At 41.0% G+C, this 27,881-nt stretch overlaps 1 protein-coding gene across 1 annotated transcript; it reads right to left on the bottom strand.

The window, feature by feature from the left end:
- Positions 1-2,080: 2,080 nt before the first annotated feature.
- chrna6 (cholinergic receptor, nicotinic, alpha 6) lies at positions 2,081-18,042 on the bottom strand. The gene is made up of 5 exons (XM_060915869.1): positions 17,911-18,042; positions 8,913-8,957; positions 4,890-4,999; positions 3,589-4,612; positions 2,081-2,206 (listed from the first exon to the last, which is right to left on the bottom strand). The coding sequence occupies exons 1-5, from the start codon at positions 17,950-17,952 to the stop codon at positions 2,081-2,083; spliced, it is 1,347 nt and encodes a 448-aa protein (XP_060771852.1). The 5' UTR covers positions 17,953-18,042.
- Between the last annotated feature and the right edge of the window lie 9,839 nt (positions 18,043-27,881).

Genomic DNA, 27,881 nt, shown 5'->3' on the forward strand with positions numbered 1-27,881 from the left:
GATCTTTAACCCAGCCACATATAAAATGTTGTTCACTTCCATGCTCTTCCAGGTTTTCATCTGTGTGTCCATGTAGAACGATGTCTGCAGCACCAGGTAGTTTGAGATGTCGAGGAACTCAATGGATGGTTAATTTTCCAACTCGTAGGAAAAATCCTTCTTTGTTAATGTGTAAGAATCTAATCCCATTGAATGGTTTCTATATCCACTTCTTGTTTTTAATAACTTGCTGGACACAAACATGGCAATAAGTTCTTGTGTTAATCAACCAGACTCTACATTTGGATCATTAATCCCTTTTGAGTGAGAATGCCCTGCATGCATGGTTTTATGTTGGCTTCTGGCACATCCATACAGCTTTAAATACAATACCTACAATTAAAAACAGTTGGTTTGCATTGCATTTATTTAATTCTTGGGCTCCTATCTTTAACAGGGAGTGATGTGGCATCCTGTTAATACACTTTACAATAGATTATTAGATTCTCATAGAATAGGTGAGCCAAAATAATTGGGGATCTTTTTTAATGGGCCCCGACTTGTTACAAGTATGAATAGGTGGGCCTTAAAGCAGAAAAGGTTGAGAACCCTTGCCCTAGAGGATCAATACAGAACTGAAGAAGCCTTTCGGATGAGAGGTGAAATGTCTTCAAGAATTTCAAGCGAGTCCAGTTGCCTTCTTTAGCACCTACGGTTTACGATGATCTGGATGACTGAGAACCTTCACAGACATATTTTGTCTGGATGGCAGCATGTTGCTCTGAAATGTGTATATATCATTCAGCATTAATGATGCCTTCCCAGATGTACAAGTTACCCATTTCATGTGCACTAATGCACCCTCATACCATCACAGATGCTGGCTTTTGAGCTGTGCACTGATAACAAGCCGGATGGTCCCTCTCCTCTTTAGCCTGGAGGATGCGGTGTCCATGATTTCTAAAAAGAATTTCTACTTTTGATTCGTCAAACCTCGGGACAGTTTTCCCCTTCACCTCAGTCCATCGTAAAAGAGCTCAGGCCCAGAGGAGGTGGTAGTGTTTATATTTGGTTTTAACTTGCATTTGTGGATGCAGTAATGAACTGTTTTCACAGACGATGGTTTTCTGAAGTGTTCCTGAACCCATACAGTGATTTCCACTACAGACACGTGTCTGTTTTTAATGCAGTGTTGCCTGAGGGCCTGAAGATCACAGGCATCCAATGTCAGTTTTCAGCCTTGTCTCTTGCACAAAGAGATTTCTCCAGATTCTCTGAATCTTTTAATGATATTATATACCACAGATGATGTGATCTCCAAATTCTTTGCAATTTTACACTGAGGAACATTATTCTTAAATTGTTGCACTGTTTGCCCACACAGTTTTTCACAGAGCAGTGAACCCCTCCCCATCTTTACTTCTGAGAGACTCCACCTCTCTGGGATGCTCTCTTTAGACCCAATCATATTACTGACCTGATGCCAATTAACCAAATTAGTTTTTTTTTTTTAAAAACATGGGATAGGCTCCAGCTTGCCTGCGACCCTGTAGAACAGGATAAAGCGGCTAGAGATAATGAGATGAGATGAGATTACATAACTTTTTCAGTCTTTTGTTGCCCCTGTTCCAACTTTTTTGAAACATGTTGCTGGCAGTAAATTCAAAATGAGCCTATATTTTTTAAAAAAGCAATACGATTTTTCACTTTCAACATTTAATATCTTGTCTTTGTACTATTTTCAATTAAATATATGGCTTCCATGACTTGGAAATCATAGCATCATGTTTTTATTTACATTTTACACAGTGTCCCAGATTTTTTTGGAAACGGGATTGAAGAAAAAAACAAAAAAAACCAAACATTTTTGTCACATCTGATTTGGTTTCCCAGACCGCCACACACCATAACCATACTGTAACATAGAAGTAATTAAAATTGTCAGGATGTGAGAATATAAACACTGTTTCTTGTTCACATTTTCTTCATTTCTTCTCAGTGACTGTATTTGGAAACTCATGTGTCAGTAATATGGGTGATTGGCTGCATTCAAGTGATTGCTGTGTCTCTGATTGGTAGGAACGTGTGATCCAGTTAGCTGTCATGCAAAGAAACCGATGAGAGGCTGGAAGAAGAGTCCCATTGTTCCAAGCACACACACCAGCACAAACACCCATAGGAAGATGCGATCAATTACCATGGCAACATACTTCCAATCATCCTCCACCTAGAAAGAAAGAAGAAAAGGATGGGAAAGAGGAAGTTAACAAATCATTATTATTATGGGCAATGCTAGAAATGGTGACACATCACTCAGTGAGTGACACATCCCAGAGGTACTGCATCACAACGAAGAGAAGGAGAGAAAGTAAGATAAAGAAGTGTGTAGAATTTCCATATCAAACACTGAGTCCTTCACAGAGGGATGTAAATGCCATTTATAGACAGAAAGCTCATCTGTACACATTGAGGATATTAGCTGTCTGTGACACATCACAGTGAAGTGACGTGACTGGATGGGTCTCAAGCTTTATCCGCTGCTCTAGCTGGATGACGTGAAAGAAAGAAAGAAAGAAAGAAAGAAAGAAAGAAAGAAAGAAAGAAAGAAAGAAAGAAAGAAAGAAAAATGGAATGAGAAAAGAAACAAGAGAAGGAAAGAAAAGTGGAGTGGAGAAAAAGTAAGAAATCAAGGAGGGGAAGAGGGATGAAAATCACATGCTAAGGATGGAAGAAAGGAAGAAAAAGATTAAAAAGGAAAGGAGAAAATAGAATGGATGGATGAAGATTTGGAATCTGGAATGAAAAAAAGAAAAAAAACAAGAAAGAAAGTATGGAAAAAAGTAGGCATTAACAAAGAGACAAAAAGAAAATTAAAAAAGGCAAGGAAGAGAAGAAATTGAAATAAAAGGGTGGAGTGATGAAAGAAGGAATGGATAGAGTGACAAATGATGAAGAGATGACAGACACATGGAAAAAGGAAGAAAGGAAAAATAGATGTAGAAATAATTACACTGGTCGAAAGAAAGAAAGAAAGAAAGAAAGAAAGAAAGAACAATGACAGAGAGAAAACATCCATCCATTATCTGTAACCGCTTATCCTGTGCAGGGTCGCGGACAAGCTGGAGCCTATCCCAGCTGACTATGGGCGAGAGGCGGGGTACACCACTGAGTGAAAAAAGAAAGGTTGGAAGGAAAGAAAAGCAAGAGTGGATGACAAATAATGGAGGGATGGAGGAAAAGAGAGTCCTGGGGTGAAAGTGAAAGAGAAGGTTGGAGCAATGAAAGAAAGAATGGATGGAGTAGAAAAGTTTTTAAAATGATGATGATGATGATAAAAGCTCTATGGCACAGATGGAGAAAGGAAGAAAGGGAAAGGATGGAGGGATGAAAGAAAGAAAGAAAGAAAGAAAGAAAGAAAGAAAGAAAGAAAGAAAGAAGGATGGATGGATGGATGGATGGATGGATGGATGGATGGATGGATGGATGGAAGAATCAAGGGATGAAATACAAATGAAAAGTAAAATGTTAAAAATGTAAAGTTGATAAAACTGTGATATGACTGTGTAAAGTGATGAGAAAATCTGTGGTGTGTGTGTGGGGGGGACATACCTCTTTAGCCTTGTTGCGGCTCCTCATGTTCTCTGCAATGTACTTGATGCTCTCGATGGCCTGTTTGATTTCAGGTGACACCACTGAAAACGCCACCACCGTGTTAACGGTGCTCAGCTGCCGACTCTGTTTCCCACAATCCCCTTCAGGAGGCTCTTTCATCGGATGGCACGGGCACGGCCTTTTCTTCACCTCCACCTCCCTTGCCTTCCCCTCGCCAAACTCCAAACAGTTGCTGCAACTGTTCTTCCTTTTCTTCCCTTCTCCTTCCCCAGATGATCCCTCAGACAAACTTGTTTTTCCGGATGATTCTGACTGGTCCATAGGACGTTTCATCAGCATAACTCTGGGCAGGGCCTGCAGGAAGACAGCTTGCACCCAGGAGGGCATGGCATGAGTGGTGGGAGTACGGTAATGCACATTGAGCACGAAGACGGTAATGACGATGGAAAGCGTTACGAAGATCATGGTGAAGAGCAGGTACTCGCCAATCAGGGGTATGACGAGAGAAGTAGAGGGGATGGTCTCAGTGATGACCAGGAGGAAGACGGTGAGGGAAAGGAGGACGGAAATGCAGAGCGTCACTTTCTCGCCACAATCTGATGGTAGATAAAAGACGAGAACGGTCAGGAAAGAAATAAGGAGGCACGGGATGATGAGGTTGATGGTGTAGAACAGAGGCAGGCGACGGATATAGAAGCTGTACGTAATGTCTGTGTAGATCTCCTCACAGCAGTTGTACTTGATGTCATGCTTGTAGCCTGGTGCGTCGATGATCTCCCACTCACCGCTCTCCCAGAAGTCTTTGATGTTGACCTTGGAGCCAATCTGCACCAGGTCGATCTTGGCTTTGTCGTATGTCCATGAACCAAACTTCATCGAGCAGTTCTGGTAGTCAAAGGGGAAATAAGTGATGTCCATTAGACAGGAGGACTTGAAGATGGCTGGAGGGACCCAGGTGATAGTGCCATCATACTTCAGTAGAGCTTTGGTCTTGTCTTCCACCAGAAAGTCACCTACAGCACTGGGGCAATAAAATGGTTAAAGACAGTCCACATATAATTTGAGAGATTACACTATCCCCATTTTCTCAGCTTCTAGTTTTAGTCCCTTAAATGTTTCCCAATCCTTTTAAAAATAATAGGTATCAAAATGAGAATGCACATTTTTTCAATCAAGGTTCCTCAAATGTTCTTTGGACAGACAGAGTTTTTAACTTCCTAAATGCTTCTGAAAGAGAAATGTTCTTTTGCAACCAAACACTACAACTCAGTTACATTTGCCTGACTGGAGATGCTTACTTGTTGTAGAGCACAATGTCAGGCCTCCAGATCTTATTGGATGGAACCCTGATGTACTCGATGCCGTCAAAGTCTACTGGAGACCATTTCAGTTTGTAGTCATTCCAAATCTACAACACATAAATTAGTTAAATAAAATTAGTTGACTGTAAATACTACAGACACATTCTGATACCAAAATGAGGAGGAAACATTGTCAGTAGTTTGCAAGTTTGAATCATTGTCCTGGTGGAAGGAATGGTATTACTCTCTCCTCTGTAGTAACCCTGGCCAATCGTGGGTGACTGTGAACTCATGTATGCAGAAGAAGGTAGATAGCACTTTTTTCTGAGTGTGTTACGCTGCCCTCTGTTGTCTCAGTTGTAGCATGAGCTACAGTTTGAAAAGATTGAGTGGCTGGCTTCAGGTATCTCAGAGGAAGTGCTTGATGGCTTTCACACTCTCTGGTTGGTAGCTAATGTGTGGATAGCCAGTGCTAGCTAGAAGGAGTTAGGCAGTGGGAGGGATTTGACTAATAACCAAATTGGGAAAAATTGAGTTAACAACAGTATATTGGCATTGTTAGGTTGCAGATTCCTTGCAGATATATTCTCCAGGGATTTAAGTAAAGATCCCTGTATGGAAGATATGATTTATTTGCAATACTTCATCAGTTGTAGGTGAGTCAGTGAGAGCCACTTTGAAGAGGTTCTATTGGCTGCAGATCAAAGCAAGTTGGTGTGGGAGATTCGGTGTTAGATTCATTTCAGACTCTGAGGCAATTACGCCACCACCAAAAGAGTGGCAAATAACAACTGAGGTTTTCTTTTTTTTACTCCAATTTGTTCATTTGCCAAATACCAAGCCAGGGTGGTGCAGTGGTTAGCGCTGTTGCCTCACAGCAAGAAGGTTCCCGGTTTGAACCTCATGACTGATGGGGGCCTTTCTGTGTGGCGTTTGCATGTTCTCCTACCTGGGTTTCCTCCGGGTGCTTCAGTTTCCCCCACAGTTCAAAGACATGCAGATTAGGTAAAATACCCAGCCACTGGGGTTGCACAAGCCAGTGGATACTTAATGCCAGTCCCAAGCCCAGATAGATTGGGGAGGATTGCGTCCAGGAAGGGCGTCCAGTGTAAAAACCTATACCAAATCAAAATATGCAGAACAGATCTGCTGTGGTGACTGGAAGGAACCAAATTCCCAGCCACTAGTTCACTTCTATCTTGAAAACACACAAAGCCACAGCATAGTTGACCACACTTGGATGCATGACCTCATAGATTTTCATGACTGGTTGGTGTCAGTGTGATCGATGGGGGATGAGTTAGCACAATCCCTCCCACTCAAAGATTATGGTCAATCTTGGACTCCTGGCCACAAGAATGTGATCATCAGGATCTGAATCTGCAGTTTCCCAACAATAATGCCTTTCTTTGGTGCCACACATACTGGTTATTAAACACCTAGCAATTAAGTATAACAACCACGAGATTCACCAATTTTCCAGCACAGAAATCAGTTTCACTGTGTTTCGAGTATTTCATCTTGGACAAGTACATTTCTCTCCATCTCTCCCTGAGTTAGACACAGTCACTCATCGGGTTATGAATTTTTTATGTGTAAAGACATGCCACATCACTCATCATGAACAGGATGTGGTTCAATGCCACAACATGACTGACACTAACACTGTGTCCACATCAAAAACATGCTCAAAATACAACAGGAGAAATGCCGTAACTAATAAAGTAGCTGCTCGTAGAAACAAATATATCTTTCATGTCCCATGCATATAAATTTGATGGGATTCAAGATATTATCACTTCTAAGATGTCATTTATGTGCAACTAAACCATAGATGTTGGCACCTCTGCATTCAGTATTTGTATTTAAAAAATTGTACCTATAACTAATTACTTTGCTAAGCATTCATATAATGGCTCGATTGTACGCGCATCCTAAAAGTCAAACATCTAATCTACGGAAAAACACTGAACCACTTTTCACTATGTTGTTAACTTGTTATGCCAACTTATAATAATAACTTATTTTCACCTAAAATCTCATTACTTATATATACAATTATCTAGTCATGTGGCAGCAGTGCAATGCATAAAATCATGCAGATACAGGTCAAGTGCTTTGGTTAATGGTCACATCAGATGAGCTGGTTTAAGTATTTCAGAAAAATCAACTGGGATTTTCACTCACAGCAGTGTTTCTAGAGTTTTGATAAGAATGGTGCAAAAAACAAAAAACATCCAATTAGCAGAAGAGGCAGAAACGCCTTGTTGATGAGAGAGATCAGAGGAGACTGGCCAGACTTGTTTGAGCTAACAAGAAGGATATGGTAATCAGTCTTTACAAACGTGGTGAGCAGAAAAGCATCTCAGAATGCACAACACACCAGATTCCGAGGAGGATGAGTTGGTCTTTTTCTTATCTTTAACTGTTCTGCGCTGGTGCGTGAAGTCTCAGAGTGCTTTTTTTGCAGCATGGGGAAAAAAAATATATCAATTATTAACAGCCAAATGGATTTCCTCCAGAAAGGCTGAATATCAGTTGAGTTCATAAGTTCAAGAGGCACAGGGAATCTTAAAGTTCTTGTGTTTCCTCTCTAACGCTCACATACACATACATAAAGCACTTCAAAGTGTCTACTATACCTTCTCTCTCTCTCTCTCTCTCTCTCTCTCACACACACACACACACACACACACACACACACACCAAAAATTCTGCTGTCTCTCCATATAAATATATAAATATCTCAAATAATGGTTTGATGGGAAAAAGAAGTGCATCAGAATTTACTTTTATAGAATGAAATGTTGAATTCCTGCTACAGTCAAACTAATATAATCCACTCAGCTATACTCCATCTGCCTGTACGTTGGGTCAGATGAGACAAAACTGAATGTCATTCCTTCGCATTGCAATTCTCCAAAGGTTATTATAGTTTGATCCTAATCACATTTCTTCTAATATAAAAAGAAGTGCATTAGACGGACGACTGAATGTGCATAAAACTCGACTCGCTTGCACGGCACACATTAATGTGGACAAAATCGGTAGCCTGGCACCTAAAACAAGCAGATTATCTCATCTCATTATCTCTAGCCGCTTTATCCTTCTACAGGGTCGCAGGCAAGCTGGAGCCTATCCCAGCTGACTACGGGCGAAAGGCGGGGTACACCCTGGACAAGTCGCCAGGTCATCACAGGACTGACACATAGACACAGACAACCATTCACACTCACATTCACACCTACGGTCAATTTAGAGTCACCAGTTAACCTAACCTGCATGTCTTTGGACTGTGGGGGAAACCGGAGCACCCGGAGGAAACCCACACGGACACGGGGAGAATATGCAAACTCCGCACAGAAAGGCCCTCGCCGGCCCCGGGGCTCGAACCCAGGACCTTCTTGCTGTGAGGCGACAGCGCTAACCACTACACCACCGTGCCGCCCCAAGCAGATTATGTCAGGGATATTTTGTTTTCTCCCGTTCATCTTCCAGAGAAAAATCCCAGCTGCATATTATCTTTGTAAGCATTTCTTTAATGCCATAAAAATTACAAAACATGATATTATAAATTCACAGCTCAAATTTATCCTGTATCGCTATAGCAAGGAGGCAAAACGGTTTTGTCCAGTCGACTGTTTCTTGACAGGAGTAGGACAAGATGTGTTCTTCAGTTGTAGTTTGTCCGCTTCAAGGTTTTACATGTTGTACTTTCTGGGATGCTTTTCAGCTCACCGCGGATATAAAGAGTGATTATTTGAGCTACTGTAAGATTCTCGTCAGCTTGAACCAGTCTGGCCATTTTTCTCAGACTACTCCAGTGTATCAACTTGGCTAGCAATCCAGCTTATCATTGTTTTGGGCTATATGTTCGGTACCTTTTTTTTAATTATTATTTAGCTAATTACATTTTTGCGTGATCAAAACATGGAACTGGGTAACACCTTATCTTCAAGTACATAGAACCTTATAGATTTCTGCCCTTTACACAAACACTATACCGTTTAGATCACTTACATGTCGTAACCACAGGTTGGTCTCCATTATCTGATTGACTTCATCCTAGAGTAAAAGAGAAAGAGAGAAAAAAAACCCAGAGACACATAGAGACAAAATGAATGCCTCGTACAGAAAAACACGACAAATCCATTTTTATGGAAGACTAAACAAAACATACTAAATTTCCCTCAAAGCTTGCTTGCTAAAAAGATAGCTAAACACCCACCCGATGAAGTATCTAGCATCCTAACTAATAGGCTAATTACCCAAGTATATAAGTTGCATTAGGTGTCATGTTGAAATGGATATCATTTATGATTATTATTAAAAATAAACACCCTAAAGATTGTTTTTTTTTCTCTTCTAAAACTCCTTCCATAAGTAAATATCTCCATTCTAGTACTGATCTTGACCGTCCCTTAAAATCTGCTTGCTAAAAACCTAACTTAGGGCCTGGTCCCACAACACTGATAACTATAACTATACCTATAACTACAACTATAACTATGACTATACCTCTGCCTGAATTTAGTTCCAGTCTGGAGCAGTCGCACCACAACTATAATCCTGACTATAATATCAGTTGGTCCAGCCACTCAGGGAAATAAATGCATGCAACTTAGGAATAGTCATGGAAGTTTTTTTCCAAGTTGTAGCACATTATTCCAGGTCATACTGTACAGATTGGACTTCAAAACAACCCATGTACATACTCCGGTGGTTGATAAAATACGGATAGGTCACGGACTACGGAAATATAATTTTTAAAAAAATATGGAGTGGTTACAGATTTTAATATGAATGCTAATAATTTATGGATTGGTCACGGACATTTCAGTATATTACAGATTGGTTACGGTTTTCATACGGATGATGCAGCATGGATAAAAGATTAAGAAGTCTAAAACAATTAAATGTTTGGACTACCAAAGTTCATAACTAAAATATCTTACCTGCATTTATATGTTTACTTTATTAATTTACGATTGATATTTCATGGAAAATCACATATCTGTGAATAAAAGATCTGTGCTTTGTATTATATTTTTTATTTTCCGTGAATCCGTATTCCGTGACTTCATGATGCAGTAAGGATGTACAAAGATGCCCGGGGTAAAACAGCATCTGCTCAGACATCACATGCAAACAATTACAGTGGTGCTTGAAAGTTTGTGAACCCTTTAGAATTTTCTATATTTCTGCATAAATATGACCTAAAACATCATCAGATTTTCACACAAGTTCTAAAAGTAGATAAAGAGAACCCAGTTAAACAAATGAGACAAAAATATTATACTTGGTCATTTATTTATTGAGGAAAATGATCCAGTATTACATATCTGTGAGTGGCAAAAGTATGTGAACCACTAGGATTAGCAGTTAATTTGAAGGTGAAATTCGAGTCAGGTGTTTTCAATCAATGGGATGACAATCAGGTGTGAGTGGGCACCCTGTTTTATTTAAAGAACAGGGATCTATCAAAGTCTGATCTTCACAACACGTTTGCGGAAGTGTATCATGGCATGAACAAAGGAGATTTCTGAGGGCCTCAGAAAAAGCATTGTTGATGCTCATCAGGCTGGAAGACATTACAAAACCATCTCTAAAGAGTTTGGATTCCACCAATCCACAGTCAGATTGTGTACAAGTGGAGGAAATTCAAGACCATTGTTACCCTCCCCAGGAGTGGTTGACCAACAAAGATCACTCCAAGAGCAAGGTGTGTAATAGTCGGCGAGGTCACAAAGGACCCCAGGGTAACTTCTAAGCAACTGAAGGCCTCTCTCACATTGGCTAATGTTAATGTTCATGAGTCCACCATCAGGAGAACACTGAACAACAACGGTGTGCATGGCAGGGTTGCAAGGAGAAAGCCACTTCTCTCCAAATAAACATTGCTGCCCATCTGCAGTTTGCTAAAGATCATGTGGACAAGCCAGAAGGCTATTGGAAAAATGTTTTGTGGATGGACGAGACCAAAATAGAACTATTTGGTTTAAATGAGAAGCATTATGTTTGGAGAAAGGAAAACACTGCATTCCAGCATAAGAACCTTATCCCATCTGTGAAACATGATGGTGGTAGTATCATGGTTTGGGCCTGTTTTGCTGCATCTGGGCCAGGACGGCTTGCCATCATTGATGGAACAATGAATTCTGAATTATACCAGCGAATTCTAAAGGAAAATGTCAGGACATCTGTCCATGAACTGAATCCTAAGAGAAGGTGGGTCATGCAGCAAGACAGCGACCCTAAGTACACAAGTCGTTCTACCAAAGAATGGTTAAAGAAGAATAAAGTTAATGTTTTGGAATGGCCAAGTCAAAGTCCTGACCTTAATCCAATGGAAATGTTGTGGAAGGACCTGAAGCGAGCAGTTCATGTGAGGAAACCCACCAACATCCCAGAGTTGAAGCTGTTCTGTATGGAGGAATGGGCTAAAATTCCTCCAAGCCGGTGTGCAGGACTGATCAACAGTTACTGGAAACATTTAATTGCAGTTATTGCTGCACAAGGGGGTCACACCAGATACTGAAAGCAAAGGTTCTTTTTTGCTACTTTTGCTACTCACAGATATGTAATGTTGGATCATTTTTCCTCAATAAATAAATGACCAAGTATAATGTTTTTGTCTCATTTGTTTAACTGGGTTCTCTTTATCTACTTTTAGGACTTGTGTGAAAATCTGATGATGTTTTTGGTCATATTTATGCAGAAATATAGAAAATTCTAAAGGGTTCACAAACTTTCAAGCACCACTGTACCTGATTGGTCAGATGTTTTATCAGTTCAGGTCCAGGCTTAGAAAAATCACTCTCGAAGCAATCTCACTGATATGGATAAACCCAGGCCTGGGCTATAGGTATCAGTATCGGTCTGGTGTGACCACCAACTACATAAACTGCAGGGGACCAATTTATTTATCGTTATCATTATAGTTGTAGTTATAGTTATCGGTATTGTGGGACCGGGCCTTAATTACTGAGCTTACTGAGTATTAGCATGCTAGTTAGCAGGCTAATGCCACACTCACAACCCACCTTAAGTGTTTTGGACATGCATGGGTCACAGGGTTTGGTAGCTCGCAGCCGTGCTGCAGGGTCGCAGTGAACCCAGGGGAAAGTTTGGGCGAGGAGTATGGGCAAAGTACTTGTCAAGTACAGGTTGTACGCCTAACTTCCTCGAGGCATGGGAAAAATTGCGCCGTTAGCCTGTGGAATGCATATGTCTGACGCACGTGATCAGTACGTGTACAATGAGTGTGGAGTGTGTGTGACTTGCATTTTACCAGTTTCCTGCACTAGGAGTACGGGCCATACTTGTGAAGCATGTGTGACGCATGTGATTAGCACGTGACAATCACTCATAACTTGTGTGTGACACAAGCCAGGAGTGGGTATAAAATTAGCATGTCTGCAGCATTCTGCATCTTTCTTTCGACTGAAGAACTTTGGATATTTTGTGGGAAATTTTTCAGTTTAAAGTTTAGAAAATGGGACCCAAGAAGAAGCGAGCAAAAGTAAAGTAACCCAGCCTGAAACAGCAGAGGGGGAGGAGGAGAAAGAATTTGATGATGATGGTAGCAGCACCGGCAAGCCCTGCACGGACAGAGAGAAGTATGCCTTCAAGCTGGCAGAAGGCACAGCACCCTGCCAGAGGTATTTTCACAGGTAAATACTAATTAAACCTCTTGCACTATAATACACATGCTTTAAACATTCATTTCGGTATCTATATGCTTATGTAATTAATATTATATATGCTGATTTTCATGCATGTTTCAGCTAACGACGCCTAGAAGTGAGGACATTGCAATCCCATCATTGCTGTCAGGCCATTGTGTCATGCTCAGTGATAAGGACAAGGACATCCCGACACCCCCTCCCGCCACTCAGCAGGAGTAGGAGCAGGACAGCAGCTCGGAGTCAAAGTGTGTTTCAGTGCTCAAACTGTTGGGCTATTTAGTCGGGATTTTTTACAATGTAATAAAATGCGTTATTCCCTTATACTCATGTTTTATTATTTGACGTTTGCATGGTAAATTAACATATACTCAAATAAAAACAGCAAATGAGGTGGGCTTCTTCCCTTCTACAATGTTACATGTTACATGATGGTTCCTTGGTTCCTCCCCCAATATATATACCCAGAGTCTTGCCCCTCGTGTCGTATACGGGTCGCATGCGCTGCATGCACGCCACACATAGGGGTAGAAAGTGAGATGTACTTCTGTCTTGGGGGCTGCACAAATAGCAAGTGTGGAATACTTGTGTAGTACTTCTGAGGCACATTACTCGTACAATGACCGTGTGTCACTCGTGCGTCTTACTGTCATCGCAAAAAGCCCCTACTAGCCGTGCTGCTGACTTGCTTCAGGCGTACAAAAGGAGTATGGGTCCCGTACGTAGTGTATGCGTTCTTGATTTTAACAAGACCTGTAGAATTTGCATGTGCAGGACCAAAAGTCTCCATGACCAGTCTGCGACCTTCTACGGCACTGAACACACGCAAGTGTCGCGCAAGTCTCAAGCACGGTTTTGTCAAATTTTTTACTGTAGACCACCCATAGTAGCATGTACAGCGGGTTGTGAGTGAGCCTTTAGTTCTCAGTTATGGTGACCTGATGCTTGAGTTTATCTAATGCATTTAGTTTCTAAAGTATCAGAACATGCCTTAAATGGCCAAAGCTAAGCTAATCACTAAGTGAGGGCTTGTGAATGAGAACATATTAAAAGCAATATGAGACTGCAGGCTCGAGTTCTGTTCAGGAAAGAAAGCTTGTGGCAATGGGTAGATAACTGTGGACAGGATAATTTAATCTGCAGCTCTAAGCACAATGTCTGCTGGACATCCTGGGAACTGAGAGTGGAAATTTCAGCCCTATTGCACTCTCTCTCTGACCTGCTGGTGATGGAAAAAGTTCTTTCAAAATAAAAAAAAAACCAATAATGTGGTGCAGGAACTTTCCTGGAAGTGGACAGTAATTAGACAGGGCTCGAAAGGTCATTTGATAGGAACTGGAACATGTTGAGTTTCCAGTAAGTTCTCTATCTGGAAAATGTAACATTGTATACCCAACATAAGAAAAAATGCTAATGGGAAACCTTAATATTATCATATTCTAGAGATGAATTTGCTGATTGTAGAACATAGGAAGATATTTTAAGGAAAATAGACCAGGTTTGTTACTGAAATTGCCTAATCTACAAAAGCCAGGTGCTAAATGCTTTTGAGTAAAGTCTTTCCAGTATTTTGAGTCAACTGAGTCAGTTCAGTGGAACGATTCACTCAGATTCGTACATTGATGCAGGGAACAAGAGGAATGATTCTTCACAGAAACATTTTGTTTTTTAAAGCAAGTTGGATAAGGCATGAACCACAGTGTGATGTGTTTTGAATAAGCATTTAGAGGTTTTGTTTAATAGTACAGATATAACCATCAATTGAATTTTTGGTTACAGAAAAGACCAGTGTCCACTAAATTACCTGAGCAAATCAGAAAAAAATGTAACAGTTACTCAGAGTTACTACTGAGCCAATGTTGCAAAACTTCAGCACTATGCATTTTCAATTATTTTATGTAACTTTGCAAAAACAGGTGCTTGGGCGTGCTACTTGCAAATGGTGCTTGGACCCCTGGGAGTGCTACTTGCAAAGTATAATCTCAAATGATAACTGGATAATTTGGAGTTACTATTGAGCCATCGTCAAGAAAAAAACTCCAATAGTATGTTCAATAAAGGATTCTCCCAGTTAGGGGGTCACTGCAGCGAGGGCTCCTATCACCATGGGGACCACTGTTGTCTTCATCTTCCACATCTTTTCTAGCTCTTCTTTCAGCCCTTGATACTTCTTGAGCTTCTCAAGTTCCTTTTTCCTGATATTATTGTCACTTGGTATTGCCACATCTATCACCACAGCCTTGTTCTCCTGTTTGTCCACCACTACCATGTCCGGTTGGTTAGCCATTACCAGTTTGTCCATCTGTATCTGGAAGTCCCACAGAATCTTAGCTTGGTCATTCTCAACCACCTTTGGTGAGGTGTCCCACTTTGACCTTGGGACTTCCAGTCCATACTTGCCACAAATGTTTCTGTACACTATGCAAGCCACTTGGTTATGGCATTTCATGTATGCTCTTCCTGCTAGCATCTTACACCCTGCTGTTATGTGCTGGATTGTCTCGGGGGCATCTTTCCACAGTCTGGACCTGGGGTCCTGCCTCGTGTGGTAGACCCCGGCCTCTATCGATCTTGTGCTTAGGGCCTGTTCCTGTGCAGCTATGATTAGTGCCTCTGTGCCATCTTTCAGTCCAACTTTATCCAGTCACTGGTAGGATTTTTCAATATTAGCCACTTCTTCTATCTGCCAGTGGTACATCCCATGCAGTGGTTTGTCTTTCCATGATGGTTCCTCTTGCACTTCCTGCTTGGGTTTCTGCCACCTGAGGTATTCACTAAGCACTTCATCATTTGGGGCCATCTTCCTTATGTACTCGTGGATTTTTGTTGTTTCATCCTGGATAGTGGCTCTGACACTCACTCGTCCTTGGCCTCCTTCATTCCTCTTAGCATACAGCCTCAGGGTGCTGGATTTGGGGTGAAACTCTCTTTGCGTTGTCAGGAGTTTTCTTGTCCTGATGTTGGTGGCATCTATCTCCTCCTTTGGCCAGCTTATTATGCCAGCAGGGTATCTGATGACTGGTAGGGCATAGATGTTGATGGCCCGGATCTTGTTCTTCCCATTCATGTGACTTCTCAGGACTTGCCTTACCCTCTGTAGGTATTTGGCCATTGCTGCTTTCCTAGCGGCCTCTTCATGGTTGCCATTTGCCTGTGGGATTCCAAGGTAATTGTAGCTGTCTTCCAAGTCTCCTATTATGCCATCTGGTAGCACCACCCCCTCAGTTCTGACTGCCTTCCCTCTCCTTGTTACCATCCGGGCACATGTGTCTAATCCAAATGACATTCCGATGTCGTTACTGTAGATCCTGGTGGTGTGGATCAGTGAGTTGATGTCTCGCTCAGACTTGGCATACAGCTTGATGTCATCCATGTAGAGGAGGTGGCTGATGGTTGCTCCATTTTGCAGTCTGTATCCATAGCCACTCTTTGTGATGATCTGGCTAAGGGAGTTCAATCTGACGCAGAACAGCAGTGGGGACAGGGCATCTCCTTGATATATGCCGCACTTGATGGAGACATGTGTTATTGGCTTGAAGTTGTCCTCTAGGGTTGTTTTCCACAGCCTCATTGATTTCTTGATGAAGGTTCTTAGAGTCCTGTTGATGTTGTACAGTTTCAAGCATTCCAGGATCCATGTGCAGGACATGACATCATAGGCTTTCTTGTAGTCAATTCAGGTGGTGTACAGATTGGTATGTCTGGTTCTGTAGCCTTGAGCTACTGCACTATCTACCAGTAGCTGATGTTTTGCTCTTCTGGTGTTCCTACCAATTCCTTTCTGGGCCTCACTCATGTATTAAGTCATGTGCCTACTCGTCTTATCAGCTATGATGCCTGACAGGAGCTTCCATGTTGTGCAGAGGCAGGTTATTGGGCGGTAGTTGCTCCCTTCTGTGGGTCCTTTAGGATCAGGACTATCCGACCCTCAGTCAGCCATTCCAGGTGAGTCCCATCCACTAGCAGCTGGTTCATCTGTGCTGCCAAGTGCTCATGTAGTAAGGTTAGCTTCTTTAGCCAGTAGGCATGAACCATATCCAGGCCTGGTGCTGTCTAGTTCTTCATTTTCGAGACACTTACTTGGATGTCTGCCACAGTGATGGTTACTGGGTCTTGTTCAGGTAGATTGCTGTATTTGGCTCTCAGGTCTATTAGCCACTGAGCACTGTCATTATGGGATTTTTTATGTGATTTTTCCTTCCATATCTTTTTCCAGTATTGTTCAGTTTCCAGCCTTGTTGGGTCTGGAACCATGTTGTTATTCCCCTGCCACTGGAAGTACACCTTTGATGGTTGGATGGAGAATATCCAATTTATTCTCCTGGCTTCAGCTTTGCTTGTGTACCTCCTTAGACGGGAAGCCAGGGCTATGAGTCTTTGTTTGGCGGTCTCTAGGGCCTCATGTCTGGACAGATTGCTGTATTTCTTAAGGTAGCCCTTTCCTTGTCACATCTTTCTGGAGTTTTGATAACTGGCTAATTTCTCTCTTGGTCACCTTGAGCTTAGCCCCCAACTTTCTCTTACATGGTGGATATTGCACCTTATGGTTAGTGTCCATCTTATAACCAAGCATTTCCAGTATCACTGTTGCTGTGATGTATATTGGCTTGTTGGTCATAGTAGGGATCATTCATACAGCTGCATTCACATCTTCCAGGAGACTTTCAGGAGGTATCACACTCAGTCTTGGTAGTCAGGCATGGTATAATTATTGAATCACAGCAAATATTGACTTTGTTTCATTTATTATGGCTTACTGCTGTTTATAGTATTGTTTTTAATGTTGAAACATTTCATCTAATTATTTTTAAGCCATTTTTGGTCTACAGCATTTCTTTACATGTGCTTAAGACTTTTGCACAGTACTGTATATACATCCAAAAGTGTGAAACATGAAATCTCAGATTTGTTTAATTATTAAATATAAAATTTATATTTTTTCCAGATCTGCTATTTGTTTCTTCTCAACATTGGTCTGAAGCTGTCAACTCATCAGTGACTTTTGGTAGAAGTGGATGGAATATTTAATACATGCTCTTTGGACGTTTCTCATTTTTCAATTCTGGGAGCAAACAGAGCTCAAAATCGAGGTTCAGCATGAAGCTCAGTTTTAAAAATAACCAAGTTTGCATCTTGGAGAACTTTTTCTTGTAGAATTTCATAACGATTTCACCATATACTGGTTTCAATGTCAAGAAAGTTTCAGCAAAAACAGTTGGGAGCTGTCAAGAAGCCTTGAATACATTTTTCCTGGCATAAACATTTTTCCTGGCATAAACAAGAAGCGGCTATAATCGTATACCTTGAAAAGGAGGACTTGACACAGTTCTTACCACTTTGACGAGCTGAGAGATGGAGACCTCAAATTCTACCATCACTGGGTCTGACACGTTCTCCACTGGCCGGATAAACTGATTATACTTATGGAAGAGGCGGATGAACAGCCTGTCCTCTCCTTTAGATGACAGACACTCTATACACACACACACACACACACACAAAGCAACAGGAGAAGACTATTTTTATGCACAGCTTGGTGACAGGCTGGTGTTCATGTACAATATATAGAAAACAAAAACAGACCATCAACATACTCAATCAAATATGCTAGAAGATGTCATGCATTGTCTTGAATTATATCAAATAATCAAATTACTGATTACATCTCCACTCCCATACTGCTAATTCCTCCCCTTTCTGCCCACTCTCTCTCTCTCTTTCTCCTCTATCTTTATCAACTACAAATCAAATATTTTAAAGGTGCAAAAGTAATTTCATTTTAATTTTACTTCTAGAAAATTTGTAGAACATGATAAAACGCCTTTGGAAAACTGCATGATGTCCGACAGCCTTTAACTCTGCCCTCATTTCAACCTGAACTCGGTAAACACCCAGCGCAGCCAGATAATTTTGCTGTGAGCAAAAAAACCATACTGCTTCGAGAAACAGAGTGAAAACCTCCTTAAAAGGAAACACAACACAGTCTTTACCATTCTCAGAAATCTGTACGAGACAAATGATACATGTTTACAGTGTTATAACCCGGCTTTGAAGTAGCTGAATGGCCGAGTGCACTTGAAAGTGATTTCATTTCAGTACTTGCTCATACTGACTCTAGGAACCCTGGAATTGGAGCTGTGAGGCGGCAGCATGAGAAAAGATCAATTCAGGAAAATTAAGTCATTCTTTTTCATGTCCTTGTGAAGTGTGTGTCTTTGTGTGAGTAAGAGGAGCCCCATGCACTTTTCTACACAGTGCTAGGCATTGTGATGAGGTCAAAGGTCAGCTGAGTGTAAATGTTTCAGAACTTTCTGACGTCAAATGTGATGATCTGTCTCGTTAACTTGTCACCAGAGCTATTAGAACTAGGGATGTGTCGCTTGTGAACGAGCGACACATTGCGTCATGTGAATTCTAGTGTTTGGGACAAATTTTTTTTTAAACTTCTTTAAGGTTCCACTCTCAATCCAAACGACTCACATTTTGAACCAGCAGCTAGAGATCATCATGGTGAAGAAGATTAATATGAGGATATGAGGCTTTAGAACACATACAGTGGCTTTGACTCGTGTGCGTGTGTGTGTTAATTTCCCTTCTATAATTACCTTGGCTTGTTAAGTCTCCACTGGCTCTCTGGGTTAATAGGGTTAGTCAGGGATAAGGAGGTTTTCTGAATATTAATTATAAAAAGCTTTGGTCCAATTAAAATACATTCAAACCAATCAGGACGATGTGGTTTTAACATTTCAAAATTCCTCATCACTGTATCTCATTATGGCAACATATTGTTACACTGCTTCTGTAGATCTGCCTCAACTATTCCATCAAGCTCATGCTTTCATTTCACATCCCGGTGACAGTGGAGATGGAACGAGAGAGAGAGAGAGAGAGAGAGAGTTGTACACTGTAAAAAAAAATAGTTGAGAATACTTGAAATTTCAAGGCAACAGTCTGCATTAAGAATTTTATGTTTTGCCAACGATGTGCCCATGATAATCCAAACTATGATAAAACTGTTATCTTTATTAAGAATTCTTAATTAAGTCAATTTTCAATTCCTCATTCTGCCAACATAGATTTCTCTTTTTGCTGAACAGTGGCATTCACAGTAGTGCAAAAAGGCAATTGAGGTTATCACAATTTTTTTTTTAGATTTTTTTGGGGCTTTTTTCACCTCTATTTGGATAGGACAGCGTAGAGACAGGAAATGAGCGGGAGAGACGGGGAAATGACCTCGGGTCGGAACCAAACCCGGGTCCCTGGATTTATGGTATGGCGCCTTATCCACCTGAGCCACGACAAATTATCATTAAACTATACATGCCTTTTTTCATTGTTCTACACAATTACAAAACTTCAATATTGAAATAAAGTTTTTAAAACCCACATCATGGGTATGGCATCGTGGCTCAGGTGGATAAGGCACCATACCGGGGACCTGGGTTCGATTCCGACCCGAGGTCATTTCCCGATCCCTCCCCGTCCCTCTCTCCCGCTCATTTCCTGTCTCTACACTGTCCTATCCAAATAAAGGTGAAAAAAGCCCCCCCAAAAAGTCTGATAACCTCAATTGCCTTTTTGTACTACTGTGAATGCCACTGCTCAGCAAAAAGAGAAATCTATGTTGGCAGAATGAGGAATTGAAAATTGACTTAATTAAGAATTCTTAATAAAGATAACAGTTTTATCATAGTTTGGATTATCATGGGCACATCATTGGCAAAACATAAAATTCTTAATGCAGACTGTTGCCTTGAAATTTCAAGTATTCTCAACTATTCTTTTTTTACAGTGTATAGGAAATAAATGGAATGCAAGGGCAATGAAACAGAACATGAAGACAGAAAAGGGTGAGTGAGACATAAAACCCCACACAAGGCCAATGGATTAAAAAAAAAAACCTGAACCAACAGATGAAGAAATATAAAAGAAGAGGAAAGATTGGTTAAGGCGTTCAAGGTGAAATTTTTTCTTTGTCGAGTTTTGTTTATTTGAACAAACCTGAACGAATCGTAAACAGTAAGAAAGCAGACTAACTTTAAATACAGCAAAATAAAACCGTTAATAACTAGAAGGGCACTTGGAGAGAGCAGACCTCCGCCAAGGATAACAACCAGCTCTTCTGTGTCTATGATCTGCAAATCTGTAACTGTTAACCCTTTATATGGCTGTCCACATGTGTATCCCAGAGGATTACTGAGATGTGTGAATGTGGCTTATGATTATGAAGTCATTGTATTTCTACATTAGCCATGTTTTTTTTCCCCATAAAGTTCCAGGACTGTTCCTGTTGCGAATGAACAGAGTGTGGCAAGGGCATGCACATGCAAAAGGAGCGAGCAGTAACTCTCATGAGTCAGTACGATGTGTGACATAACGCTGTCAGCATCGGGACCCATGTTTTTTGTGACAATGTGCACATTTGTGACGTTACTAGGGAGCAGGGAGCAAGTCGATAACAGAAACCTTTGAAATGCTTCAGCAAGCCTACTGCAATAAAGCAATGAGGAAATCAGGTCGGTGGGTTTCTCACAATCCTGCTCACAGACAGACAGACAGACAGACAGACAGACAGATAAACAAACTGCACTGAAAACATAACCTCCTTGGTGGAGGTAAAAAACAACAAAATATAGTTTAAAAATCTTGTTGACTCTCTCTCTCACTTACTCTTCCTCTGTCTCCTCTCTGACTCTCTCTCAGTCACTGTCTGACTCCCTCTCTCTGTTCTCTCTCTCTGTCTGACTCACTTTCTCCCTGTCTGTCTCTCTGTCTCCTGTCTGACTCTCTCTCTCTCTCTCTCTCTCTCTCACTATCTCTGTCTCCTGACTGTCTGTTTCTTTCTCTCACTGTCTGTCTCCTGACTCTCTCTCTCTCTCTCTCTCTCACACTGTCTCTTGTCTAACTCTCACTGACTGTCTCTCTCTCTGTCTGTCTCTCTCTCTTTCTCTCTCTCTCTCTCTCTCTCTCTCTCTCTCTCTCTCTCCTGTCTGTCTGTCTGTCTGACTCTCTCTGTCCCCTGTCTGTCTGTCTGTCTGACTCTCTCTCTCTCTCACTCTCTTTCTCTCTGTCTCCTGTCTGTCTGACTCTCTCTCCCTCTCTCTTTCTCAGTCCCCTGTCTGACTCTCTCTCTGTCTTCTCTCTCTCTGTCTGACTCTCTCTCTGATCGTCTCTCTCTCCCTGTCTCTCTGTCTCTTGTCTGACTCTCTCTCTCCTGTCTGACTCTCTCTCATTGTCTCTTTCTCTCTCTGTCTCCTGTCTGTCTGGCTGTCTGTCTCTCTCTCTCTCTCTCTCTCTCTCTCTCCTGTCTGACTCTCTCACTGTCTCTCTCTCTGTCTCCTGTCTGTCTGACTCTCTCTCTCCTGTCTGACTCTCTCTCTCTCTCTCACACTGTCTCTCTCTCTGTCTGTCTGTCTGTCTGTCTGTCTGTCTGTCTCTCTCTCTTTGTCTCTCTCTCTCTCTTACTCAGTGACCTTATGACAAATCCTGCATGGGAGGGATGCTCAGACAGAGAATTACATACTGCTAGATTATATACGTATACACACACACACACACACACACACACACACACACACACACACAGCAGCGCCTCAGGCAGAGTGGCTATTCTAATACTCTGGTCAGACAGCACCATGAGATATTAAACGATATCATCAAAACTACCTAGAGCACAGGCAGTGTGTGTGTGTGTGTGTGTGTGTGTGTGTACTGTATATTTAATTAGACAATTTATCTGCATTACAATGTTAAAATTGTGACTCAGATTCAGTTCATCTTGGATTTGAGATCTGTTTGACCAAGAAGGGAAAAAAATGAACAGGGACATTCTGCACCTAAACCCAATGATGGAGAACCTCACGGTACCCAAACTCACTGACCCGCGATAGAACAGCCTCCACAAAAAAACAAAACCCAAAAACCATCTCATGTCCTTTGCCCCGTGACTTTCAGCTGAGATGTAGCAGTGCTCTCGCTCAGGGCATTGGCTATTTTAGAAAACAATTGCTCCATGGCATCCTGTTTGGCCCCGCCCCTTCTGCTGTGTACGCCGGGCTGTGATTGGAGAGGGAAGAAAGGTGCATGGTGTGTAGTTTATTATATACTGAGCATCATGGACCCAGGTGAGGTTATGGAAGAAAACAAACAAACAAAAAATACTAGAAGAGAAATGCTTAATGTATGCAACAGAAAGTTTTAAGATAAGACAATGAAATACCTGACCTTCACAATAATAATCTAACATTTCAAATCCAACATGTCCATTTTACAATTTAGGCGCCTTATTCTGTATCTGACTTTTAGAAAATTCGGAACATCTGATGGCTCCGCCCCTTCTTCCATATAAGGTTAAATTGTAGTACATTAAACATTTTAAAATATTCATTAAGGTTAGTAGAATGTAGAAGTAACATCTAGTGTTTGTAATTAGCATCTACATTCATTCTTTTGTGAAAAAAATACTGTTTCTATATACAGTCGTGCTTGAAAGTTTGTGAACCCTTTAGAATTTTCTATATTTCTGCATAAATATGACCTAAAGCATCATCAGATTTTCACACAAGTCCAAAAAGTAGATAAAGAGAACCCAGTTAAACAAATGAGACAAAAATATTATACTTGGTCATTTTTTTATTGAGGAAAATGATCCAATATTACATATCTATGAGTGGCAAAAGTATGTGAACCTTTGCTTTCAGTATCTGGTGTGACCCCCTTGTGTAGCAATAACTGCAACTAAACGTTTGCGGTAACTGTTGATCAGTCCTGCACACCGGCTTGGAGGAATTTTAGCTCATTCCTCCGTACAGAACAGCTTCAACTCTGGGATGTTGGTGGGTTTCCTCACATGAACTGCTCGCTTCAGGTCCTTCCACAACATTTCCATTGGATTACGGTCAGGACTTTGACTTGGCCATTCCAAAACATTCACTTTATTCTTCTTTAACCATTCTTTGGTAGAACAACTTGTGTACTTAGGGTCGTCGTCTTGCTGCATGACCCACCTTCTCTTGAGATTCAGTTTATGGACAGATGTCCTGACAATATCCTTTAGAATTCGCTGGAATAATTCAGAATTCATTGTTCCATCAATGATGGCAAGCCGTCCTGGCCCAGATGCAGCAAAACAGGCCCAAACCATGATACTACCACCACCATGTTTCACAGATGGGATAAGGTTCTTATGCTGGAATGCAGTGTTTTCCTTTCTCCAAACATGATGCTTCTCATTTAAACCAAATAGTTCTATTTTTGTCTCATCCGTCCATAAAACATTTTTCAATAGCCTTCTGGCTTGTCCACGTGATCTTTAGCAAACTGCAGACGAGCAGCAATGTCCTTTTTGGAGAGCAGTGGCTTTCTCCTTGCAACCCTGCCATGCACACCATTGTTGTTCAGTGTTCTCCTGATGGTGAACTCATGAACATTAACATTAGCCAATGTGAGAGAGGCCTTCAGTTGCTTAGAAGTTCCCCTGGGGTCCTTTGTGACCTCACCGACTATTACACGCCTTGCTCTTGGAGTGATCTTTGTTGGTTGACCACTCCTGGGGAGGGTAACAATGGTCTTGAATTTCCTCCATTTGTACATAATCTGTCTGACTGTGGATTGGTGGAGTCCAAACTCTTTAGAGATGGTTTTGTAACCTTTTCCAGCCTGATGAACATCAACAATGCTTTTTCTGAGGTCCTCAGAAATCTCCTTTGTTCGTGCCATGATACACTTCCACAAACATGTGTTGTGAAAGAAAGAAAGAAAGAAAGAAAGAAAGAAAGAAAGAAAGAAAGAAAGAAAGAAAGAAAGAAAGCACAACTTTATTCATCACACACTTGTGAAATTTCCTCTCTGCATTTAAAGGACATATTCTGGACCAATTTCTTTTTTTTATATGAAAGTATGTCCCTTTACACACTCATCCAGAAGGGTAAGTTTGCACAAGGCCATCTGTCTACAGCAGAAAAAAATAAAATAATAAAACACATCTGGAAAAATCCCAAGGGAGTCTGGAGCCAGATTCGTGACGTCACCTGCGGAAGCGCCAGCAGGCTGCTCGAGCTTTGCACGGTTTCAGTGCACAGCCTGTGTAGACGAAGTGCTCCCATTTCTCTCTCATTGTCCGGTCTTTTGGGAAACGATGAGTACTAATCCCATCAAGATTGGTGTTGCTACACCCTCCTACGATACATCTGTTAACCATTTTAATAATTACACAATAACGTTGAAGAAATTTGCAGAAAAGCAACAGGTTGTTTTCTCATAAACAAACCAGCGCTGACGTAGGATTCAGAGGGAGGCGTCCCGCAGATGATGTCACGAAAATAAATGTTTCCCGGGAAATTCAAATGCAAAGTTTTTTCAGAGGCGGACCAATTCACCTCAAATGGCTTGATTTCAACTGAATTTTTCTGGTATTGTGCAAGGTAAAAAAATTGCAGAGAATGCAGAATGTGACAGATATTTGACCAAAGTTTAATATAAAATAGGAGAATTACATTGATCTTGCTCCTGAATTTACCCGTGATATGCACTTTAACCCATCTGAAGCAGTGAACACACACATGCACACACACGTGAGCAATGAGCACACACACATGCCCAGAGCAGTTGGCAGACATGTTGCCCAGGGAGCAGTTAGGAGTTCGGTGCCTCGCTCAAGGGCAACTCAGCCCAAGGTCGTCCCATATTAACCTAAGCATGTCTTTGAACTGTGGGGGAAACTGGAGCACCCGGAGGAAACCCATGCAGACACGGGGAGAACATGCAAACTCCACACAGAAAGGCCCTCGCTGGCTGCTGGGTTCGAACCCAGAACCTTCTTGCTGTGAGGCTTACACCTCCGTGCTGTCCGTGAAGATCAGACTTTGATAGATCCCTGTTCTTTAAATAAAACAGGGTGCCCACTCACACCTGATTGTCGTCCCATTGATTGAAAACACCTGACTCTAATTTCACCTTCAAATTAACTGCTCATCCTAGAGGTTCACATACTTTTGCCACTCACAGATATGTAATATTGGATCATTTTCCTCAATAAATAAATGACCAAGTATAATATTTTTGTCTCATTTGTTTAACTGGGTTCTCTTTATCTACTTTTAGGACTTGTGTGAAAATCTGATGATGTTTTAGGTCATATTTATGCAGAAATATAGAAAATTCTAAAGGATTCACAAACTTTTAAGCACCACTGTAAACATGCAAGCTGGACAGCAAATTAACTCTGTAATGAACCAAGCTGAAATCACTGTCAAATGGATCCTTCTGGTTCGTTTGGTATTTTAAGTTCACATTGTACGTATAAGTTCATGAACCAAAAATCATCTGAAGGGGCTGAAAAAAATGTCCTCGTTAAACTTTCGATCAGGGAAGACAAAAAAAGCTTCACCATGAGTCGATTCAGAGTTGAATTGTTTTCTCACCACATGCTATAGTGTTCACTTGGAAGTGGATCAAGACCCTTTCACTCATACGCTCTCTGACCAGCCATTCTGGTGTGTGTGCTGTGTTCTCAGGGGGAAAAACACACCAGGGTCCGAGTCAAAACTTCAACACCATGTACACGGCAGCAAGAATGAATTCAAATAGTGTGAACATAAACACAAAACTCGACACTCATACATTATATTGGAAAAATTCTACACCTAATATGGTCCTAGATATGAAGGATAAACTAATCAAAACCAAATCTAGGCACAAATTTTCATTCATTCCTCTTCAGTAAGCGTAGGGATAATAAATTGTAGCTGCTCGGGCTCAACATTAACTCTTTAATCGACTCGTCCACTCAGACAAGCAGTGCGATTTTTCACTTGTCCTGATCATAACCTTTTTATTCCTATGTGTTTACTATTTCAGTGAAAGGAACGTGATTAACAAAGTTGATCAAAAAGCAGGTGTAGTTATGATGATGCTTTAATGATTTATAATTTTCAGTAAAAACTTTAACCATAAACAGAAACTATCCAGTGTCCCATTGTGGAGCATGGAGCATGTGTTGTTATTGTTCTAACCCATGACCTGATCTGATCTGCAGTTTTACAAGTTGGGATTGTTGTCTTTTTCACATTCTTTCGACAAAATGAAAACAAAAGAAAACAAGTTGGGCATGATAAGGGTGACAGAATCACGTTCTGAATGAAAACAAACCATAAGTGAGTTCAGCACTGTCGTAAAATTCCTGCCAAATATTTTATGATATTTGTGATGGTTAATGTGAACCATACAAAAGAAAAATACAATGAATGTCCGAATGAAATGAAATTAAATGAAATGAAGATTCATCGTAGATATTTATTTTATTGAGGTATTTGGTCACCATTTATCCGATTTCGATGAAAGTCTAATAATCTATAATTAGATATTGCGACATGGTTATTTTTACACACACACCTGCTGTACTCGGTTTCCCCAGAATTTCGTAAACAATAACATGGCCGGCTCACTGAGGGGACTGAACTAGTTTTGTTGGAGCTTTATTGATGTAACTATTCAATAATTACTTTAAAAAATGGTGATTTGCAAGAAATATTCACCTTGTCCTCTCAGACAGGCAAATGCAGATTTGACCAAACATTTGGTGGTCCCGGACAGTTGGACTACCATTAAAGCTAGATGGCCTTTTGATTTCATAAAATCAGTGAAATTTAGTTTCCTCTGAAATTTGATCATTGTGATATATGTTTATTTCTGTAATATCTAAAAAACCCCAGGCCATTCTGTGGCTGGGAAGTTATTAAATTTGAGGGGATTCCCGAGCAAATAATGTGCATGAAATCACTCAATTCGCGCAGTCAAGCAGACAGAGGAAGTCTGTGTGTGTGTGCATGCGCAGGTTTACCTTTGACAGTGCACTGACAGTTCCATCATTCTGTCGCTAAACAAACAGCTGATCACACCGAGGTGCTCGCTGACCGCCGATATTTATTAGTTTGGTCCTGCGTTTCCTTTCCTTTGTATATAACATAATGTCTTTTCTTCTCACTTTCCGTTACTGTAGTCGATCTTTCACATTTCATTCGCACATTTTTCTCTCCTGTTTCAAAGTTGTATCCCACAATGCCTTGCACGAACGGGGAAAGCCCATCACGTGATGCATGACGTAGTATCTTGTATTGCGTCATGGTGAAGCAGGAAAAAATAGCGGAGAATTTAGGGCCATGTGGCCCTAAATTCATTAATTGTTCTATTTAAAAAAGTAATAAAATTGGAAGTCTGTGATTCGAATTCAGCAGCTTTCAGTCCACTAAACAAAAATAATGGGTGTCGGGGAAAATTCTTTTTATGACCTACACTTGAAAAATCT

This window comes from Neoarius graeffei, chromosome 3, assembly GCF_027579695.1.
Source record: "Neoarius graeffei isolate fNeoGra1 chromosome 3, fNeoGra1.pri, whole genome shotgun sequence".
Classification (NCBI taxonomy): domain Eukaryota; kingdom Metazoa; phylum Chordata; class Actinopteri; order Siluriformes; family Ariidae; genus Neoarius; species Neoarius graeffei.

Excerpts from the sequence above, each read along its gene's own strand:
- chrna6 (XM_060915869.1), bottom strand. The coding sequence starts at position 17,952 with ATGGTAGAATTTGAGGTCTCCATCTCTCAGCTCGTCAAAGTG. Across the intron at positions 8,958-17,910 it reads TCTCTCAGCTCGTCAAAGTG|GATGAAGTCAATCAGATAAT; the intron begins GTAAGAACTGTG and ends CTTTTACTCTAG. Across the intron at positions 5,000-8,912 it reads CCAACCTGTGGTTACGACAT|ATTTGGAATGACTACAAACT; the intron begins GTAAGTGATCTA and ends TATGTGTTGTAG.